The sequence below is a fragment of the Leptidea sinapis genome, chromosome 3 (assembly GCF_905404315.1).
Source record: "Leptidea sinapis chromosome 3, ilLepSina1.1, whole genome shotgun sequence".
NCBI classification, from domain to species: Eukaryota; Metazoa; Arthropoda; class Insecta; order Lepidoptera; family Pieridae; genus Leptidea; species Leptidea sinapis.
The window spans coordinates 216,048-234,651 of NC_066267.1; the positions used below are offsets into that span (position 1 = coordinate 216,048).

The window sequence follows — 18,604 nt, forward strand, 5'->3', positions numbered from 1 at the left end:
TACATATTATTATATGAAGGTAAAAAAAATCAATAAATCAGTTTATATTGGGACAATTTTGGTAAGATAATAGGCATTTATAAAACGTCCTAACATGATTACAATATTAAATGAGACTTCAACATGAACGCTGAGAGGGTCATGTTATGTTTATTTCATAACTACCGTCACTTTAGTGTCACGGTGCTGGAAGCTTGACTAGGCACCCTTCGATCGAGTCGAAACTGCAGTGGTTCGTTGGGCACGTACGTTGGGGTGACACTATACGTAAGCTCGTTGTGTCGCCATGATACGTCGTAATTCATGAATACCTGTAAGTTGAGATAAATAATCACCTCTCGCAGACGTAATTCTGGTAACGTCTTGATGTTTTTAAGTGTCTGACGTCAACGAAAGAAAATGGTCTTCACTTGTGGTGGGTAATCACCCCTGCCTGTTACAGAATTGATTATGTGCCGCCACGTACTCCGTACTCTTACAAAGCACTGGAATGATCCTTGCGGAAATCATGCAGCTCAGCTTTTTATATTCTATGACATAGCATTTTATACATTTAACGGCCCAAGAATCTAAGCCAGTGTGGGAAGTAGACAGGTGTCTTCATATGTGACTTTCAAAATTCACATTTTCCCCTTTTACAGTCTTCTTCATAACTATGAATCTTCATAGGAAAATTTGGAACTCCAAAATTAGAGTACCTAACAACACACGACACAAGGAAATCCACATAATCTCGATGTCTGGGGTTCCTCTTCTCAACTCTCCTCTCGTCAACGTGCAACCAAACTATGGAATGACCTATTGCGCGGTGTCTACCTCGATACGGCATGGGTACATTGAAAAAAGCGCGTTCTTATTTTTTAAAGACCAGCAACGCTCCTGTGATTCCTTTTATGCACTTAAAATCAAGGGACTCGTACGCTCATTTGTCTTCTTTTTCCATAAAAAAATATTTTAAAATCCTTACTTTTGTTACGGTAATATAGAACCTAGTTAAGTATTACTATTTTCATTAGACAGATAGAAAAAAGGTGAGCCAAAAACTACTAGCTGTTTTAGACTATTAATGGTAAAGAAAATGAAGTAACGCACATACCCTGGCCAACAGCAGAAGAAGTTCGACTTCAGCAAACCTTTTTCCGATACACATTCGCCGCCCGTAGCCGAAGGGAAGCGATGCAAACGGATGTATGCCTATCTCTCTCTGTCTCTTACAAATATGTAATGCCATTTCATGTTCATGTCTTGAACTGTCATCTATACATTTCAATGTATCATTTGGAGTGTTCGTCCCTCTCAACCACCTCTCCGGTACAAAATGGTCAGGGGATGGAAAGTATCGCTCTTCATTTGACATGATGTAATGCGGGAACACAACGTGAGACTGCAAAGTACTAGATATGAAAAAAATGTAGTTGTTGTGAATTAAAATTCCTATTATATGTTAATAGTTATTCTATAACTAGGTAGCCATTGGTTAATCTTTTAACTGATTTCTCAGTTTCAATGCAGCACAGGATTCCAGATTGAGCACAAAATTCTGAGCGGCATCGCAATGGCACTCATCACTTTCAATCATAACATGTTCTCAATAGTCCAATTATTCTAGCTTTCTGGTCACATTAGAAAAAAATGTATTTATGTCTGGTCTTTTTTTACTATTTTGTGCAAGGCTTATACCTAACAAATGTTTTAACGTGGGGGAAAATGAGGTAGGAAGCATTATACAGGGTTGTGGTACCAGGCGGTCTTAGTTGAAGTATATATTGTCATATGTATGACGTGAGTATACCGTAATAGTATTCCGACGATGACGTCATGAGCGCACGACGTATTACTACATGGACACCAAGAGAGAACATAAATATAGTAGCGGTGATAGTAATGTCTTTCATAGCGGTTGAAATCATGTGTTATCCTACGCTGTAACCTGTACCAGGAGTTCAAATGCAGGTTCGAGGTTCATGAACAATGCAGGTTTCACTTCTGACATGTGTACTTTGTACGCCGGCAATTTTTTTCAAGCTTTTCCATGACTTGAACGTTTATTAATACTGAACATCGGTATAAAACTACTGTATCTGGTAACATTAATAGTAAACAAACACTGAGCGTAGCTTGTGACGTCATCCAAGGCTCGCGAACATGGCGGCGTTCAAACAGGTCAGATATTATTGTTCTGAATATTATTTCAAAAATTTGTTTGAACGTTGCGAAGAGCGTTTTTAATTTTTATTACGTTACTAGCTGAACCGGCAGACTTCGAACTGCCTCAATCGATAAATAAAAGACCTACATTTTTGTATAAAATAAACTTAAAAATTTTATTTTCGATTAATTACACATGATGTTGCTTGCTTACAAAAAGAATTTTCCTGAAATACTGGCTATTTATAAGTTTTCAATTTGATATTGACAGACACACACAGTTATGATACAGTCTGTCAACCAATTTAAAGCTTTCTGATAAACTATTATTTTTTGTTTTGTTTTGTGGTTCGGCTAGGTTCAGAAACTTTATTTTTTGACAAAATTCGTTCAAAACAAAATGCGTTCAGAAATTGAATTTGTGAGAAAACTAAGGATTTATCAATCTACATAAAAATAATCTGATAGATAGTTAATATACCAACTAAAGTTAGCTAAAATTAAGTTTATTTTTTACCTCCTGAGAAAGTTAGAAAGATATAAAAATACTAATTAGTTTTATTCAATTTAAACTATTATTTTAATTTTGTTTCTGAACGACGGGGGACACATCAAAGACAAATCAAAATCATTCTTTTTATTTAATTCCGAGCATTTTCATATTTATTCACCTTTTAAACCTTCTCTGGAATTCCACAATTAATTTAAGACCAAAATTAGCCAAATCGGTCCAGCCATTCTCGAGTTTTAGCGAGACTAACGAACAGCAATTCATTTTTATATACATAGATAATAATGTTGAAAATTTTATAAAGCGTATTCCCTGTTTGCTGAAATAACAGCATTATTGCTAATCTAAAATTTCTCGTAGGAGATTCTTTGTTGAATAGCTAAGGTAAGTTATGGTCTGGTATTAGGTCTTATAAAAAAGTGTAATTTATTGTTTGTGTTTTTTTTTTCAATTAATACATATCATTAACATCTGGACGACCGAGTCTTGCTCGGATTTTTAAGAAGGTACAAAGCTTGAAGAAAAAAAAACTAATATGACATCTGGATTCAAACCGGGGTTTGCCTTCCGGATCACCCAATGTCCTATCTGAGCTATTATAGTCTTGTATATAGTGACGAAATTTACCTTTGTATTTTAATGTTATTGTAGATGTTTCTCATTTAAACACGGATAAAACTACAATTTTTTAAAATTGAAACCTAGCTAGATCGATTTATCGCCCCCGAAATCCCATGTATATTCAATTTCATTAAAATCGTTGGAGCCGTTTCCGAGATTCAGAATATATATATATTAGCTGACCCGACAGACGTTGTTCTGTAGATAATAAAATACTGTTTTATAGGAATTTGCCAATAATATTTCACAACATAAATTGTTTCATAACGGAACTGTCAAACCGTGCGTCACTAAATTCTCTCATAGAAAACATGTCCATACAAAACTAAATGTTAAAAATAAAAATAATTATGGGTCCCAAATTGAAATAAAAACTATCCTATCTCTCAAGTTGGACAAAACTTCACTTCATGAAGGAATCCCCAATAAAATCCGTTCATTAGTTTAGGATACCATCGCGGACAAACAACATGTCACGTAATTTATATATATATTAAGATATACAAGATTGTTACTTACTCCTTTCGGCACTTCATAGCCAGATATAATAGTGTCAGACTGAATGCATCTTCCGTTTCCTAGTATAACAGGCTTGATTCTGTAAATATACACTATAGTTAATTTAAGTGGGACTGTATTTCCAAATCCTAAGTTATTACAAAAAGTATAAAATACTCTACTTCTAGCGGCTTTGGCTTTGGGTTATATAAATATTTAACCCAAAGCTTTTTTAAATCATTCAGGACTCCTGTGAGTGTGTTTCACGATTTCTCATTTACCTCTTGATATTGATGGTAAAAAAAGTAAAAGCTATATTAAAATGTGTAGCTTACTTTGCAAAATTACTAACAAACAATCTATGTATAATATAAGTATTATGTCCAAACATAGACGTCGTCTGTTTATGGTCACGTGTTTCGTTGTAAATCACGCGAAAAAGAGATTTAAAAATAATGTTAGCTTTTGAAATTCTTCACCAAAGTTGAGTTATTCATGCGGTGGGTTTTAAATTGCAAAAGATTTAAGTTGTTCAGTGTCTGCATTGCGAACCCGCCTCGGCCACTGAATAAAACATTATATGAATCTAAGTTTGTTAGCTTTCTGTACAACAGTGTGGGCTATCTACGTGTTTTGCGCAGTGTTACAATGTTATTACTATCCGCATAATAAAGGATAAGGCAAACACAACGACTCTATAGGACATTATTTAGTAATAATCATAATCTCTTCATAAACACCAGAGGAATGAGAAGAGCGTTACAGACCTTATAAAACGTTGAATAAACTTGAATTTGAAAAACCGAAAACACATTAGTACGTGGCGGACGAGGTACCGGGGGTTTCGTGGTGAGAGTTAACTTTGTTGATTGTAAGATTCTCGTTGAGGCATTAATGCCGAAAAATAAATAAAGAATCTTACAATGTCTACTACTAATTACAAAATCTAGTTCTATGAAGTACATAAAATGGAAAAAGTTTTTTTTTTTTCAATCTACATAATAATGTAGGTAGGTACTAAATTGACGTAGGATTTTAAAATTTACAGTAGTTTTTCATGGTGAAAATAGTTGTTGACCATATTAAAATATTGTGCCGAGTTAGCTCCATAGCTAGCGTAATTATTTTGAAATAAAATTTACGTCATTGTTTAGGGAATTTAATCTCCTTAACACTAACGTTATTTGCAAAAAAAGAAAACAAATTTTTAAATAAACAAAAACTTCAAAGTTTACCATATTATGTAACCTCTAAAATTTACGTAAATCAATAGAGAATATAGGTCACTTAGTTGGTAAATATTTTCACTTACCTAAGGGCTTCTTTGAGGCATGCACGCAAATAAGGTAGTTGATCTAAATCTTTGCTGATTAAACTTCGGCCACTAGGAAAATGTCCATCTAACTCTTTTTGGAGACGTTTTTGAGCTCTGATATTTTTTGATAACAAATAAATAGAACTTGCCGCGGCAGCAGCGGTGGTGTCAACTCCAACCAAAAGCAAATCCAATGCTAATATGCTTGCTGCCTTTTCGCCATAAGTCTTAGACACGTGTGCGCAGACTCCTTTGTCAGTGAATCGTTGTAAACAAAGTATTCGAAACGAGTCTAAAGCGTTCACATAAGTTTTATATGCAGCAGTAGAGTACAGTCTCCATAAAGGAGCTGATAGCTCCAATTCGGGCACGCTGTGAAAGAACCCGTGGATGTTTTTTATAATTTCCTTTGCAGTAGTATCGTGTTCGTCTAAGCATCCCAATCTGGTACCTAAGGCCCACGCACCAACAGCTACAACAATTAACATGTTAATATACGTTACATATTGAGTACAGGAGGATGACTAGAATGTATGTATTTTGGGACCCACTGAAAGAAGTGGCGTACATCGTGGAAACTTATTAATAATTGTAGAACGTAACAAAACTAAGAAAAAAGCCAATCGTAAGTAAGTCTAAAAAAGTGGGAGAAAAGAGATATACCTAAAAGTAAAATATAACCTAAATTTATTAATCAATCAATTCAATCAATAATTTGTATCTGTTGTATGTCTATACCTAATTACTGTCTGCTAAGAGATAATATAGTATACATGTCGAAGGTTGACCAACAGCTAATAATTGAGGATTCACAATCCATTCTTTTTTCATGCAGGTATTGATTCTTTTAAAGATACTTCTTACCTACTGATTTTAGTATCAAAAAACGATAATTATCTTATTGAATCTAATTGTGAATTACTACTGAAATACTGATTTGAGTCGGTATAGATAGTTTGATGGTGTCGGAATATCCTTAAAAAAATTACTGTCATGTCAAAAAAAATGTATGTGTCAATTGCGGAAAACGTTTCGTTAGTGCAAGATTACTTATTTTTTAATAAATTATAATAATTTATATCTTTTGACTTCCATATCTTTGCGTCAATATTTTTTGTATAAACTTTAGTTTATAATTAATTTAAACTGGTACTTGTACGATGATTCCTTAATTTTTAAATTATGTGGGTCCATTCTCGCCATCCTCCTTTTTAAATCCTTCAGTAACTCTTAGTACTTACACTCAAGCGCCCATTTGTAAAGCTCAGTAAGATAATCCTTCGGTAGTTCTCTATTTTCATCCAACATGTGTTCCATTCTGCAAAAGATACAAAATGAATTGCCAACGTGTACAATGTTTACTATTTATTTGTTTGAATATATCACTGAGATAAATCTTAAATTTTTTCGCGTAACAAACACTCGCTCCGTTTCGCGTTCGCTCATTGAACGAGATTGTTGTTTTCCGCAGTGACTCAAACACTGCGGATGGCATGAACCAAATGCAGACACAGTTGATAAAACGGATGCAACCATTAAACTGTGATTCTCGCCATCTGTGTACGTTATACGCTAAGTTGTTGGTAGATGAGATGAATATGCATGCTCTGAGTGAGAACTCGGTATATTGAACTCTTTATGTATACCTTAAGGCGATAATTTGTTATCTATGCGACAATAACATTATATGCAGCTATCACAGTCATAAAATTGTAATGATAACGCGATCGTATTTTGTATCGTAAATTTAAAAATTTCACCTTTTAAACAATTTGTTATATTAAATTAAATTGATAACCCTCACTTTTGGGATTAATTACACAAATAAAATTTGAAAACAAAATTTTATGAACGATGCAGGGCTTGAACCCGCGGGCTCTCGCGTTCCGTGCGAGCGCTCTCCAACTGAGCTAACCGTTCGAGCGAAGTATCGTTGATAAAATCTTGTATGCTTTGTTCAACTCTCAGGTTGTGGCTTTATCTACAGGATCTACTTTACAGTAATTGATAACCTACTCAACCCCAATATTTGCATATTAGGAAATTGACTTGAGATGTCGCTCTTGCAAATTTTGATTTGTTGACGGCTGGCTCAGTTGGAAGAGCGCTCGCACGGAACGCGCGAGGTCGTCGCGGGTTGGAGTCCCGCATCGTTCATAATTTTGTTTTAAAATTTTATTTGTGTAATTCCACCTTTTAACGTTTTCCTTTGTATATACTTTTATATTCTGCATTAACGTGATAAGTTATTATTGCAAAGATATTTAACTCGTATCAAATTAATCGATATTGTAATTAGGAGTTACCAACAATTGACATAGTTAAGTTAAATAATGTTCTTACTTGATAACAAAATCTGACGCGACGTCATCCAAGCATTGTACGCTTGATCTAGCCACTTCCGGAGCTGTTAGCGACTTTGATACCTTTGATCTAAACTTAGACCACGGAGCACCGTGCCTGTTTACGAAAACCAAATTTATTAGGAATTACAATATGTACCAACTAGTTACAACCGGGAAAAAGGTATATTTATTTATTTAACTAGCCGTTGCCGCCCGCTTCTCTGGGCGAATTTAAAAAGGAAATAAATTAATGAAGGAACGTTGGAATTTCAAAAATAATTGCCATAAACCATCTAGGATAAATTTGGAATGATTGAGCCTCAAACAAAGACCATTTTCATTATATATATATAGAGATAAAAAAAGGAATAATTCAATATAAACATGCTGGAAAGTTTAAATGTTTTGCGACTGACGCAGAAGCTGTACTTATAGTCACCAAACGATATAAACTTAAATTTAACCAAGAAAGCCCCCACAATTTCAAGAAACTCTTCCACATAAATTCAAAATGTCCATTTACCTGTATACATATTATTATGAATACCAAAAAACACTTCAACCTAAATGGCCGGCAACGCTCCCGAAATCACCTGGAACATCTAGTTACCAGTGCGTTTGTTTATCCTTTTCCTCTTCCATAAAAATGTCAGTTACCAAATAAGTGCCGATGAAATCAGCCCATGAAAAAAGAAAACAACGCTAAAAGTACATTGTCACCACAAACAATATCAGAATTTGGTCTTCCAATAATTATATAAATGAATCATCTCTTACACTCCAATCAAACCTGGTTCGTTTCCGAAGAAATCTTTTCGCAGCTCTTGTTTGTAGTGCTTTAAGCAAGGCGCAACAGCTCTGTGGGGTAGTGCATCTTCACGCCTGTATATTTTAGCAGTTTCGTCGGCACAAAACGGGAACACTAAATCAGGATGTCCGAACAATTTGGCAACTTTTGCTGCGCCACCGGCGCCGGCTAGTTCTCGTAACGTCCACAGTGTCGTGTCCAATGATCGGGTCCGCCACGGCTTCTGACCTATAGCGAACCTCCAAGAGTTTCCCAGTAAAGGCAGAGGCTTAGGCCCCGGCATCATCACGAAACGGCGCGCGTTGGCCATTGCGTATATCGCACTAGTGATGACTAAAGTTCCTGGAGGTCTAAGTAGAAGAAACAGTGGGGCGGCCGTGTTACGTTTTCAGCTATGTCGTAACTTAACGCTGCGTTGATTCGATTGGAACAAAAAGTTTGTATTATACTAGTAGTTGCCCGTTGCAATCGCAACTAAAGGTTTTATCTCAATAAATTTTTTAAGGGCGCCGTATGTAGTGAAATTACTGGGTAAATGAGACTTAACATCTTATGTCTCAAGGTGACGAGCGCAGTTGTAGTGCCTCTCAGAATTTTTGGGTCTTTCAGGAATCCTGATGGTCACTGTATTGTAATGGGCAGGGCGTATCAATTACCATCATATGAACGTCCTGCTCGTCTTGTCTCTTATTTTCATATATATAAAAACCTGAAACATGCAGGGCAAGCCTGTCAGCCATTAAGTTGGCATAGTGACATCCCATTCTGCACGGACACACGCCAAGAAAGGGATGATATTAGTAGGATTGCACTTTTGCCTATGAAAGAAGAAAATTCAGAATAATTTTGTTAGAAAACCGAAAGAAGTTATGTATTTTTCGAATAGTTTCTCTAGAAAGTTCTATGAGGCTTACGAGCACTTGCTCCAACTTACGCATCTCAAGACGCTAAATAAGTACTAACAATAGGCATCTGAAACCTCTAATAGGGTTACGAAATTTTAACACGTAGGTGTAAATTGTAAAAATTACAAGTCATCAGAGGCTCGCATGTGTTTGGCAATTCCATTTTCAATTCCTTGACGGGTACCTATTGCGTGTTTTAAGGGTTGCGAAGTGCAGATTGACCGTTTTGACTTAGCTTTGAGCAATGGACTTACAATACACTATCTATAAACAAAACGTGCGAGAGAGACACCTCTAACGGAGATATAGACAAGTAACCGATTTTGATTGACAATTCGTAAAGAGTCAGCCACGCTTGAAGTTAGCTCCTTAGTTTATTTTGAATATTAAACCACTAGCTAACGCTCACATTGACAAATCTAAATTGGTCACACATTATCGAGTTGTCAGGTCGTGTATACGCTAATATATTCCAAGTCTATGGATTTAAGAGTACCAAATTGAAATATTTTAATTCAAAATAGGATGTGACATCACTTATTGAAAGTCAAAAACTGACACCTATTCCAAAAAGAATGCCTCAGAGCTGAGAAGAATGGGCGCAACAAACTACGCGGGCTACCATTAAGAAAGTCATTTATGTTATAGTAACCTTTACCACACAAAAGTTTTTTAACAATTCAATATTGTACTACTTTTGTTTTGAACATTTTCAGGGATCTTGTTGTAAAAGCATATACATCGCCCCACAAAACACTTACTAACTCGACTTAGCCGAGTACTAGGCATTATAAGTTATCAACATCACATATCGAAAAGTTTTATATGCAGTGGTGGATTTACTACTTAATCACAATCGTAAACAACCTTTTAATCGACTAATTAATGGATCAATCAAACGAACTCCGGCTAGTATGTGCGCGTAGATTGATTCATCCGGCGTACGGGGAAATGTGGCTCAATCACAGCACGTTCCTAAGCGACTGATTTCGATAACGAGCGGACAGGTTAGACGGCGAAAAGCATTTCATGGAGAGGAGAAGAGAGAGCACGGTGATGGGTATTTGATTATCATTCGTGAATCAACATTTTCTATTCAATTCCTTCTCAAAGAGTTTATATTTGCTCGGAACTAAGTTATGTCATCAGACACTTTGCCAGTCGGAGGCTCCTTTGCACAGGATGCCGGCTAGATTATGGGTACCACAACGGCGCCTATTTCTGCCTTGAAGCAGTAATGTTTAAGCATTACTGTGTTTCGGTTTGTCTAGTGAAATTACTGGGAAAATGATCTTTCCGATCCTTGGCTGAACGACTCGCCTTAGGGGTTGGAGATGTTGGTCTCTTCCAGTTCATAATGATATCGCTTCTGGATCATAGTGGTTAAGTCACGTTTCATCGACAAATATTGCTTTATTTATTTTTTTTTTTTTTTTTTTTGGGTAAGCACTCAATTGAGATTGATTTTTAATCTTATCAATATTCCAGCTTTACTGTCCAGTATTTACTTTCTTTGGTAACGTAAACAATAAAGAGTTTTGACCCCATTCACACTATTTATTAAACGCCCCTCGTATTGTTCGTGGCGTGTTTGCGCTCTCTGTCACACTTTAGTGACATATCATTGTCGTATCGGTCGCGGTGTTTAAATTATAAAAAGTATCACGCTCCTGTTCCTAGCTCTCAGATATTGTATGGCACCACAACTATAGTAAATGTGTGTTATATGCGCGAAGTAAGCTCAAAATATATTCTGGTAATATAAATGTGAAAGTAACTATGTGTCTTCTTATTTTGCTCTGCGTTTTTCTCTCTCATTGCTAAACTACATTATAAATGTGAATGTAAGTTTTTTGTTACGCTTTGACGCCTAAACCACTGAAGCGATTTTGATGAAATTGAGTACACAGATAGACAAAGGATATAGGCTTGGCGGGGTTTAAATAAGGGGTGGAAGTTTGTATGAAAGTTCGTCATTATCGAAGATAACATGAAAATTTCTATTTAGGCACTTGATAAGAAATAAATATAATACTAACGTTTTTAATATTTAGACCTTTTTGGGTTGAAAAGGGGGGATGAAAGTTCTATAGTTGGTAGCTTATGAATATGTATTAACCACAGCAGTTTGTATCTAGTGTATTATTTGCAAAGTGAGTATATATCGCGGGTAAAACTGTTCATTGTCAGATAATTTATGAATATTTAATATACGTTCACAAAAATCGTCACCTTTTTGCTCTTAATGGTGATTTTCATTATTATAACACTAGAAATAAGAGATTGCTTGTAACTAATTCTAGTAGGCTTCATAAGATACATAACAGCTTTAAGGGTAAATGTATACACTTTTATAAAAAAGTCCCAGCCACTGTTCAGGCATTGCCTATGAATAAATCTAAATGTTTTTTTTTAAATGGCTCTGTCGTAAATCCTACTACTCCACAGCTGAATATCTAAGTGATCGGACAGCCTGGGATTAGATTATGACTATTTAGCTCAAAAAAAGAATGCTTGGAGAGTTCCTTGCGCCGCGTCTTCTCTTTCAGAGCGCCATTTGTTTCCGTAGCGGTAATAGTATCTAGTAGGTATATTAGAAATTACAGCAAAAAGAATTCTAAAGGAACCGATTTTGAGAAAATAAATGCCTTTTATTTAATATTATAATGATGGTTAATAAATTTTGAAGAGTTCTTCAGAGCGAACTGAATGAATCTCGTAGGACCTCTCTTAACGCACATATTATATTCGACAGCACAACCCACGCAAACCGCACATTACGTAGTGTTATCGATTTTGAGCCCGTCATTATCAACGATATTCCGCAGTAACCCGATAGGATTGCTCTTGTTTGATTTTATGCGCGTATAAATCGTGTCGGATGCTGTTTGCAACAAGGAACTCCTTATGTATCATTGAGCTTTGAATCGTCGTGACTCACTGCGTGAACGTATTTATTTGAAATGGTTGAACATTATTACAACTGGTATTGGCTTCATTCATGGATTATTCGCATCACACTTAAGAAGATTTATATGGAGATTTATATATAACAAAAATGCAATGTCGAGCAATCGAACGCAGTAGTATAGAGAATTTTGTTGTTTAAAAATTAAATGTTTTTTTTTTCAAATAATGCGGCTTTAGTGTATTGAAATTTAATTTCCCTATAGAATGACTTAAATTTTATTCCAAAATAATTATCCAGTAAGGAGCTAGCTCAAAATAAGAAATTAAAATAGTGCCACATTCAGAAATTTTTTCACCATGAAAAAATACTGTAAATTTAAAAAGCCTGCTGAAAAAAATACATATGTTTTACATTTTACTTAATAGAACTATATTTATGCTTAAAGTTTTCAAAAAATAAAACAATTTTCGTTTTAATGTCCTATAGTATCCTCTTATATGATCGACGCATTTGAACACTTCCTTTTTATTTGCAAAAAATCTTGAGCGATAAATGGTATGACTACTTGTGTAGTTTGACTATTACAAACAGAGAAGTTGGCAGCAAATTCTTTCTCTATCTCTGTCGCTCCAAGAGAATAAAGAATAAGTACTTGTCGCACATCGTATCTATAATAAAGGCATAAATTTTGCGCCGTCCATGTCAGCGGACTCTTGGTATTGATGAAATGGTTGATGTGCTTGCTGTTTATAACGTAATTAAGTAATATATAATTCATATAGTCCATATAAAGTAATTAAAATAAATTTTGGGGTATAAAAAGTAGATGCAACCGATTCTCAAACCTACCAAATATATCGTAGGTGCTATAATTATTGTATTCGATTGTCATCTTGCAACCTTATAGCGGATTTGTGGATGGAACAGAATAATATAAAAATCGCGATACAAAAATAATTGTAGATCGTAGAAGGGCGAAAATTTGAAGTTGTATCTATTTTTAATGCTTTATCGTAATGAAAAGAAAATTAAAAAAAAATTGGGGTGGACTACCCTTAACATTTAGGGGGATGAAAAATGTTGTTCGATTCTCAGACCTACCCAATATGCACGCAAAATTTCATGAGAGTCGATCAAACCGTTTCGGAGGAGTTTCACTACAAACACCGCGACACGAGAATTTTATTAGCTTCACCTGTATGTTTGTATGTTTTTGTAACACTATTCTTAATTTAAATTTATTAAAATTTATTTTCTATTTTTTACTTCGGTTTTCTATAAAAAGCGTGTTTTTTAGTTTTTTTAAACTATTATTTTATTAGATTAATAATCCTCACAACGAACACGTGCGCACAGTAGAAGTAGAGGCACAAAATAATTCCTTAAATTGTAACATAACAAAAATAAAAGAGCATTATAATTGAGTTGCCAGCAAACAGTCTACAGATATGTAGTTTCAACTTTATGCATTGATAATTGGAAAACAACGACTTGGGACATGTCTCGTGAACGCCTCTTACGTAAATTGTGCTCAAACGCTTGGAAAATTGCTATTCGTTGGATCATGTCCCTTGCAATTATATTGCGTCACAATCCCCGTATGTACGAACCGCATGCACATTTCGAAACCGTTAGTCACCTCAAGTATAGGGGCAGCTTGTTGTACGTAATACCACTAACTAGCTGTACAATGGCATTGCGTATTAATGATATGCAAAGCATTGTTTCGTTAGTTAAAGCAATTATTAAATTTTGATTGATTTGGTCATGTACAGCATAGAGACTAGAAACAACATTTTCTTCCTTGCCCAGATTCCCTGCTTAATTTGTGATATCATCTTTTAAGACATTGTTTTACAAACTGAAATCATCATCAACATTAGGGTGAGTGTTTTCCACAGTGCGATTGTAACGACAATCAGGTTGTAACTTACATCCAGTTACAACCTGATTGTCGAAAGAACTTTCATCCTTAGCATTCAAGATCGGCATTATATACACTTGTCTTAAAGGTCAGAATTGGTGGCAGTTATCACTTATCATTTATCAGCATGAGGTAATTTTCATTCTCATTTGTCCTCCCTTTCCAAAAAGTACGCATTATTGCCTATTTTGTTTTGTTACTAACACATATAGTAGGTATATACTTAAATGGAAAAACTAAATATAGAGGATTAAGTAAAATTGTTGTAATATGTAATGCCATTTCCGTAATATGCTGTGAGCCGTATCGCGCGTCGGCGGCGCCACAAACCCTTTCACGATAATCCTATTTTATGATTTCGTCCGTTGCGTCGCGCCACTTTGCTTTGTCTTGTAATTTGCTATATATTCCGTTGGATATTTACCCTCTTGTATTTCGTACAGCGAAATATTATTTGACGTCTCATAAAGATACAGCTATTTGGTTAACCGTGTGAAATGCTGGGAATATATAATAATTTCTTCGAGTACCGTCACAAAATTGTATATTATGCTATCTGTGTCGTGTTTATCGTGTTCAACAAATTTGTATTCGATTGGTGATGCAATCTATACTCGATCGGTTAAATCTCGTGTTCTATTCAAAAGTTTATCACCTCTTGTTTCTGTTTTCTCATTTGATAAAATCTTATCTTAATTTAGATTAATCATGTGTCCTGGTGTTTGTTTTCCATGAACTCCTAAACTAATGAACAGATTTTATTTTACTTCATGGAGTGCAGTTCAGTCAAACTTACGAGATAGTATAGTGTTTATTTCGATTTGGGACCCATAATTATTTTTATTTCCAATATTTGTCTTGTGTGGACATATTTTCTATGAGAGAATCTATTGACGCACGGTTTGACAGTTCTGCTGTGAAACAGTTTCATTATAACAACAGGGAGCATTTTTAGTGTTCATTTTACGAAATATTTCTTGATGTTATGAAATATTGACAAATTCATAAAAAACAGTATTTTATTAACAACGTCTGTCGATAATCATTGTTGTGTAGAAGTAAAATATAAGCGTTGCGGTGTTACAGATGCAGTGGCAAACCTTGAAATATCTAAATTGTTTGTTATAAAAGGTGATTTTGTCATGTAATTTTGTAGAGTGAATAGTGACTAAGGAAATGTTAATCTAGGCTGTACATTCAACCATTTTTTAATGGAATAAGTAAACACCATTGGGAGGTACCTTTGCTCAGGATGCCGGCTAGATTGTGGGTACCACAACGGCGCCTATTTCTGCCGTGAAGCAGTAATGTATAAGCATTGCTGTGTTTCGGTCTGAAGGGCGCCGTAGCCAGTGAAATTACTGGGCAAATGAGACTGACATCTTATTTCTCAAGGCGACCAGCGCAGCTGCTCAGAATTTTTGGGTTTTCCAAGAATCCTGGGTACTGCATTGTAATGGGCAGGGCGTATGACCTTACCATCAGCTGAACGTCCTGCTCGTCTCGTCATCTCGTATTTTCATAAAAAAAAAACACGAGTGTTTGTCACATGATGGGACATTATCACCGTCGCCTATAATAATTACTTCATTGCAATATCAAACGATTCATGGCGGTTGGGCTTATAATTGAAATTTGTAATAGGTTTTTTAAAATACTCATAATATCATATCGACCTGAAAACCACTGCGGAAGGTAGTTGGATTGTTCTCGTGGGAGAACGTGCCTTGAGAACGGTTCCGTGTCTAAAGAGATTGTTACTAAGCTTGGCTAATTTGTATAAATAACCAATAGTTGTACCGTTAATTTCTAGCAATTTAATTTTTTGGTTGCAAAAAAAAAGTTGTGTAAAAGGGGAAAGAAAACTGCATAATTATTTTTTAACCGACTTCAAAAAGGACGAGGTTATCAATTCGATTGGATTTTTTTATATGTACACCGATTATTCTGAGATTTATGATCCGATTTACGAAATTTGCTTTAGTTCGATGCAGAATAGATGCCATTTGGTCCCATAAAAATTTTACAAGTTTTCATTTTGTGAACATTTTTTATGGAAATTTTTGTGTACCTCCATGATATAATTGTTTTTTGCATACGGCGTTTTTTAGGAGTTTTCATTCAGGTTGATTATATATTATAATTATTAACTAACACTAAAAACTTAAAAATAAAATAAAACTATGTTTTAAAAAACCGACTTCAAAAACTGAAAAGTATCAAATAACTAAAAATTTAATTTAATAAACCTTTACCTTTAATATTAATAAAATACTATTCTTTGTATGTGCTACATATTGATAGCTTTGAAGTCGGTGCCGTGAAGTAAAGGTGTATTAAATTAAATTTTTAGTTATTTGTGTGTTCTGTTATGTTCTCTTATGTATCTCAACATCTTACACTGAAGTTCTTATTAAAATGTTTGGTAACGGAATGGAATGTATCAAAGATTATGTACGTACGGGTACTATGAAAATTGCCAGCTAAAATTATCTCTTAATGATAATAGTGTACAATTAGTTATATTTCAAACAATACAATTGGATGCATTAAATGCGTTTTGAGAACCAAAGACAAAGATAATGTTATAATAGAAATAATAATTTAAGAGTATTATTTTGTAGTAAGTATAGATTAAAAAAGAGTAAAGTACCTGCAGTAATTTTACGAGCGAGATAAGTTAAGATAAAAATTCAAGTGTAATAAATAATAATATCTGTATTTTCTGTGATTTTGTGTTACACATTTAAATAAATCACTTTTAAAGGATAAAAACGCTTGTAATTGTGTTTTCTTGTCCTTCTGAAAACGAGGCCTGGAAAGCTCATGAAACGTCGGGTTAACTAAAATAAAAATGTGACGTTTACGAAAAAAATCTAATGTAAAAACACAATTACGTCACGTGATTTATATTAACCGACTGACAAAAAATGGCAGCGCTACTGTCACTCTTTAAATGACACCATGACTTAGTAGACCAACCCACTTGTATGGAATACACCAATGTTTATTAAACTTTAAACACGAATTCTTTAAAATGTGATGTTTGTGGCTAATGGCAATATTTTCCTCCGGAAAAAAGAAGGAGATAAACAAATCATAATAAGATCAGAGCAGTGTCTAGTAGATTTGCAGAAAAATATATTGTGACTTTTATTAATTAAATTTCAAACGGACACTTTTAATTTTAAATCTAGTATATTCAATATTATTAATGTTAAATTGCTACTGTGTAATAATAACTCACACATGCACTACACACACAATATAACATATATCCCACAACTTAATCTACTGACATTCAAAACACACAATCTTAATCTGAAGTTAAAAAGCATTATGTAAGGTAAAAAGTCAATATATATAACTACACTCCAACTACTCTCACAGATATCACACAACAAAAGCACTCTCATATGCATGTTTATATTATACACTAAAATGGCCACACATAGAACATCAGTGTCTTATGACCACCATTCACAATTAACTCACTATGGATAGTTTAAATAATCTGCACGAATTAGATGAGATACAAACTGCAACCTCAATAAAATGTGATATTCAAGATCTATCTAAAAATGTAAGTAGTTCCCACAATAACTTATATATTATTACTCAAAACATTAGAAGTATATACAAGAACATTGATGATATCCAGATAACGTTATCGCAACTTAGCTTTGAAGTTGATATTCTAATCCTAACTGAATGCAGACTAAATTTAGCTAAACCAATCCCTCTTTTGACAAATTATACTTCCTATCATACAGTTAGACTACTTAATCAAAATGATGGAGTGGTGGTTTATGTAAAAAGTAACTTGCAGGTCCAAATACTAGAATTAGCTCTTTGTGAAGCAACTGGACTTCAGATTGTGACCTCTAATTATACTTTACTTGGAATTTGTCGATCCCCATCCTACAACAAAGCTGATAACTTTATTTCTTCTCTCAATTCATGTCTTGAATCTATCACGCATCACAGAAATATATTTATTCTAGGCGACATAAATATTGACCTTATACCTACTCAGACTGAAAAAGCCCATGAACGTAGGAATAGGCTTGAATATTTAAATGTACTATCTTTTCATGGTCTCTTACCGGGCCATACTACATCCACGAGAGAGAATAGCTGCATCGATCATGTCATTCTCAAACTAGAAAAGAATGAAAATAAAGCTTATGTAGCTGTACTAAATACTACAGTAACAGACCACAACATGGTGGTGTTGACTATATCGAGCACATATGAAAAAAAGTCAAAACGCAAGATTAAAACTACTACTGATTTTAACAAAGCATATCGCACCCTTATATCCACTAACGTTACTAAATTAAATATATTTAATGACCCTAATTTATATTTTCTAATTATTTAGTAGAAATGATCAAATCTGCTATCCAAGTAAACACTAAACTCTCAGTGATATCGCACACTTTTTTTTTTTTTATGGAATAGGAGGACAAACGAGCGTACGGGTCACCTGGTGTTAAGTGATCACCGCCGCCCACACTCTCCTGCAACACCAGTGGAATCACAAGAGCGTTGCCGGCCTTTAAGGAAGGTGTACGCGCTTTTCTTGAAGGTACCCATGTCGTATCGTCCCGGAAAC

General features: G+C 34.6%; 3 protein-coding genes across 5 annotated transcripts in view; 1 reads left to right on the top strand and 2 right to left on the bottom strand.

Moving 5' to 3' along the window:
• Positions 1 to 18,604, top strand: part of LOC126979447 (guanine nucleotide-binding protein G(o) subunit alpha) — a 79,967-nt gene that overhangs the window by 37,123 nt on the left and 24,240 nt on the right. The gene's annotated exons all lie outside the window — the stretch shown is intronic.
• Positions 6 to 7,670, bottom strand: LOC126979449 (probable cytochrome P450 49a1). 2 transcript variants are annotated; one of them, XM_050828764.1, is made up of 6 exons: positions 7,437 to 7,670; positions 6,335 to 6,411; positions 5,091 to 5,565; positions 3,800 to 3,878; positions 1,097 to 1,384; positions 6 to 311 (listed from the first exon to the last, which is right to left on the bottom strand). In XM_050828764.1, exons 2-6 carry the CDS (start codon positions 6,408 to 6,410, stop codon positions 168 to 170), a joined length of 1,062 nt encoding a protein of 353 aa, XP_050684721.1. In that variant the 5' UTR covers position 6,411; positions 7,437 to 7,670; the 3' UTR covers positions 6 to 167. The 2 variants fall into 2 exon arrangements, with proteins under 2 accessions (XP_050684721.1, XP_050684722.1); XM_050828765.1 differs by lacking the exon at positions 7,437 to 7,670 and having other exon boundaries at positions 6,335 to 6,608.
• LOC126979491 (probable cytochrome P450 49a1) lies at positions 7,433 to 8,556 on the bottom strand. The gene is made up of 2 exons (XM_050828816.1): positions 8,216 to 8,556; positions 7,433 to 7,553 (listed from the first exon to the last, which is right to left on the bottom strand). The coding sequence occupies exons 1-2, from the start codon at positions 8,554 to 8,556 to the stop codon at positions 7,433 to 7,435; spliced, it is 462 nt and encodes a 153-aa protein (XP_050684773.1).

Bases quoted from the DNA above. Each gene is read 5' to 3' on its own strand.
- LOC126979491 (XM_050828816.1), bottom strand. From the start codon at position 8,556: ATGGCCAACGCGCGCCGTTTCGTGATGATGCCGGGGCCTAAGCCTCTG. The intron at 7,554-8,215 runs GTAAGAGATGAT...TTTCGTAAACAG, and splicing joins GAACCAGGTTTGATTGGAGT to GCACGGTGCTCCGTGGTCTA.
- LOC126979449 (XM_050828764.1), bottom strand. From the start codon at position 6,410: ATGGAACACATGTTGGATGAAAATAGAGAACTACCGAAGGATTATCTT. The intron at 3,879-5,090 runs GTAAGTGAAAAT...GTATATTTACAG, and splicing joins TGCCTCAAAGAAGCCCTTAG to AATCAAGCCTGTTATACTAG. The intron at 1,385-3,799 runs GTAAGTAACAAT...AGTACTTTGCAG, and splicing joins GCTATGAAGTGCCGAAAGGA to TCTCACGTTGTGTTCCCGCA.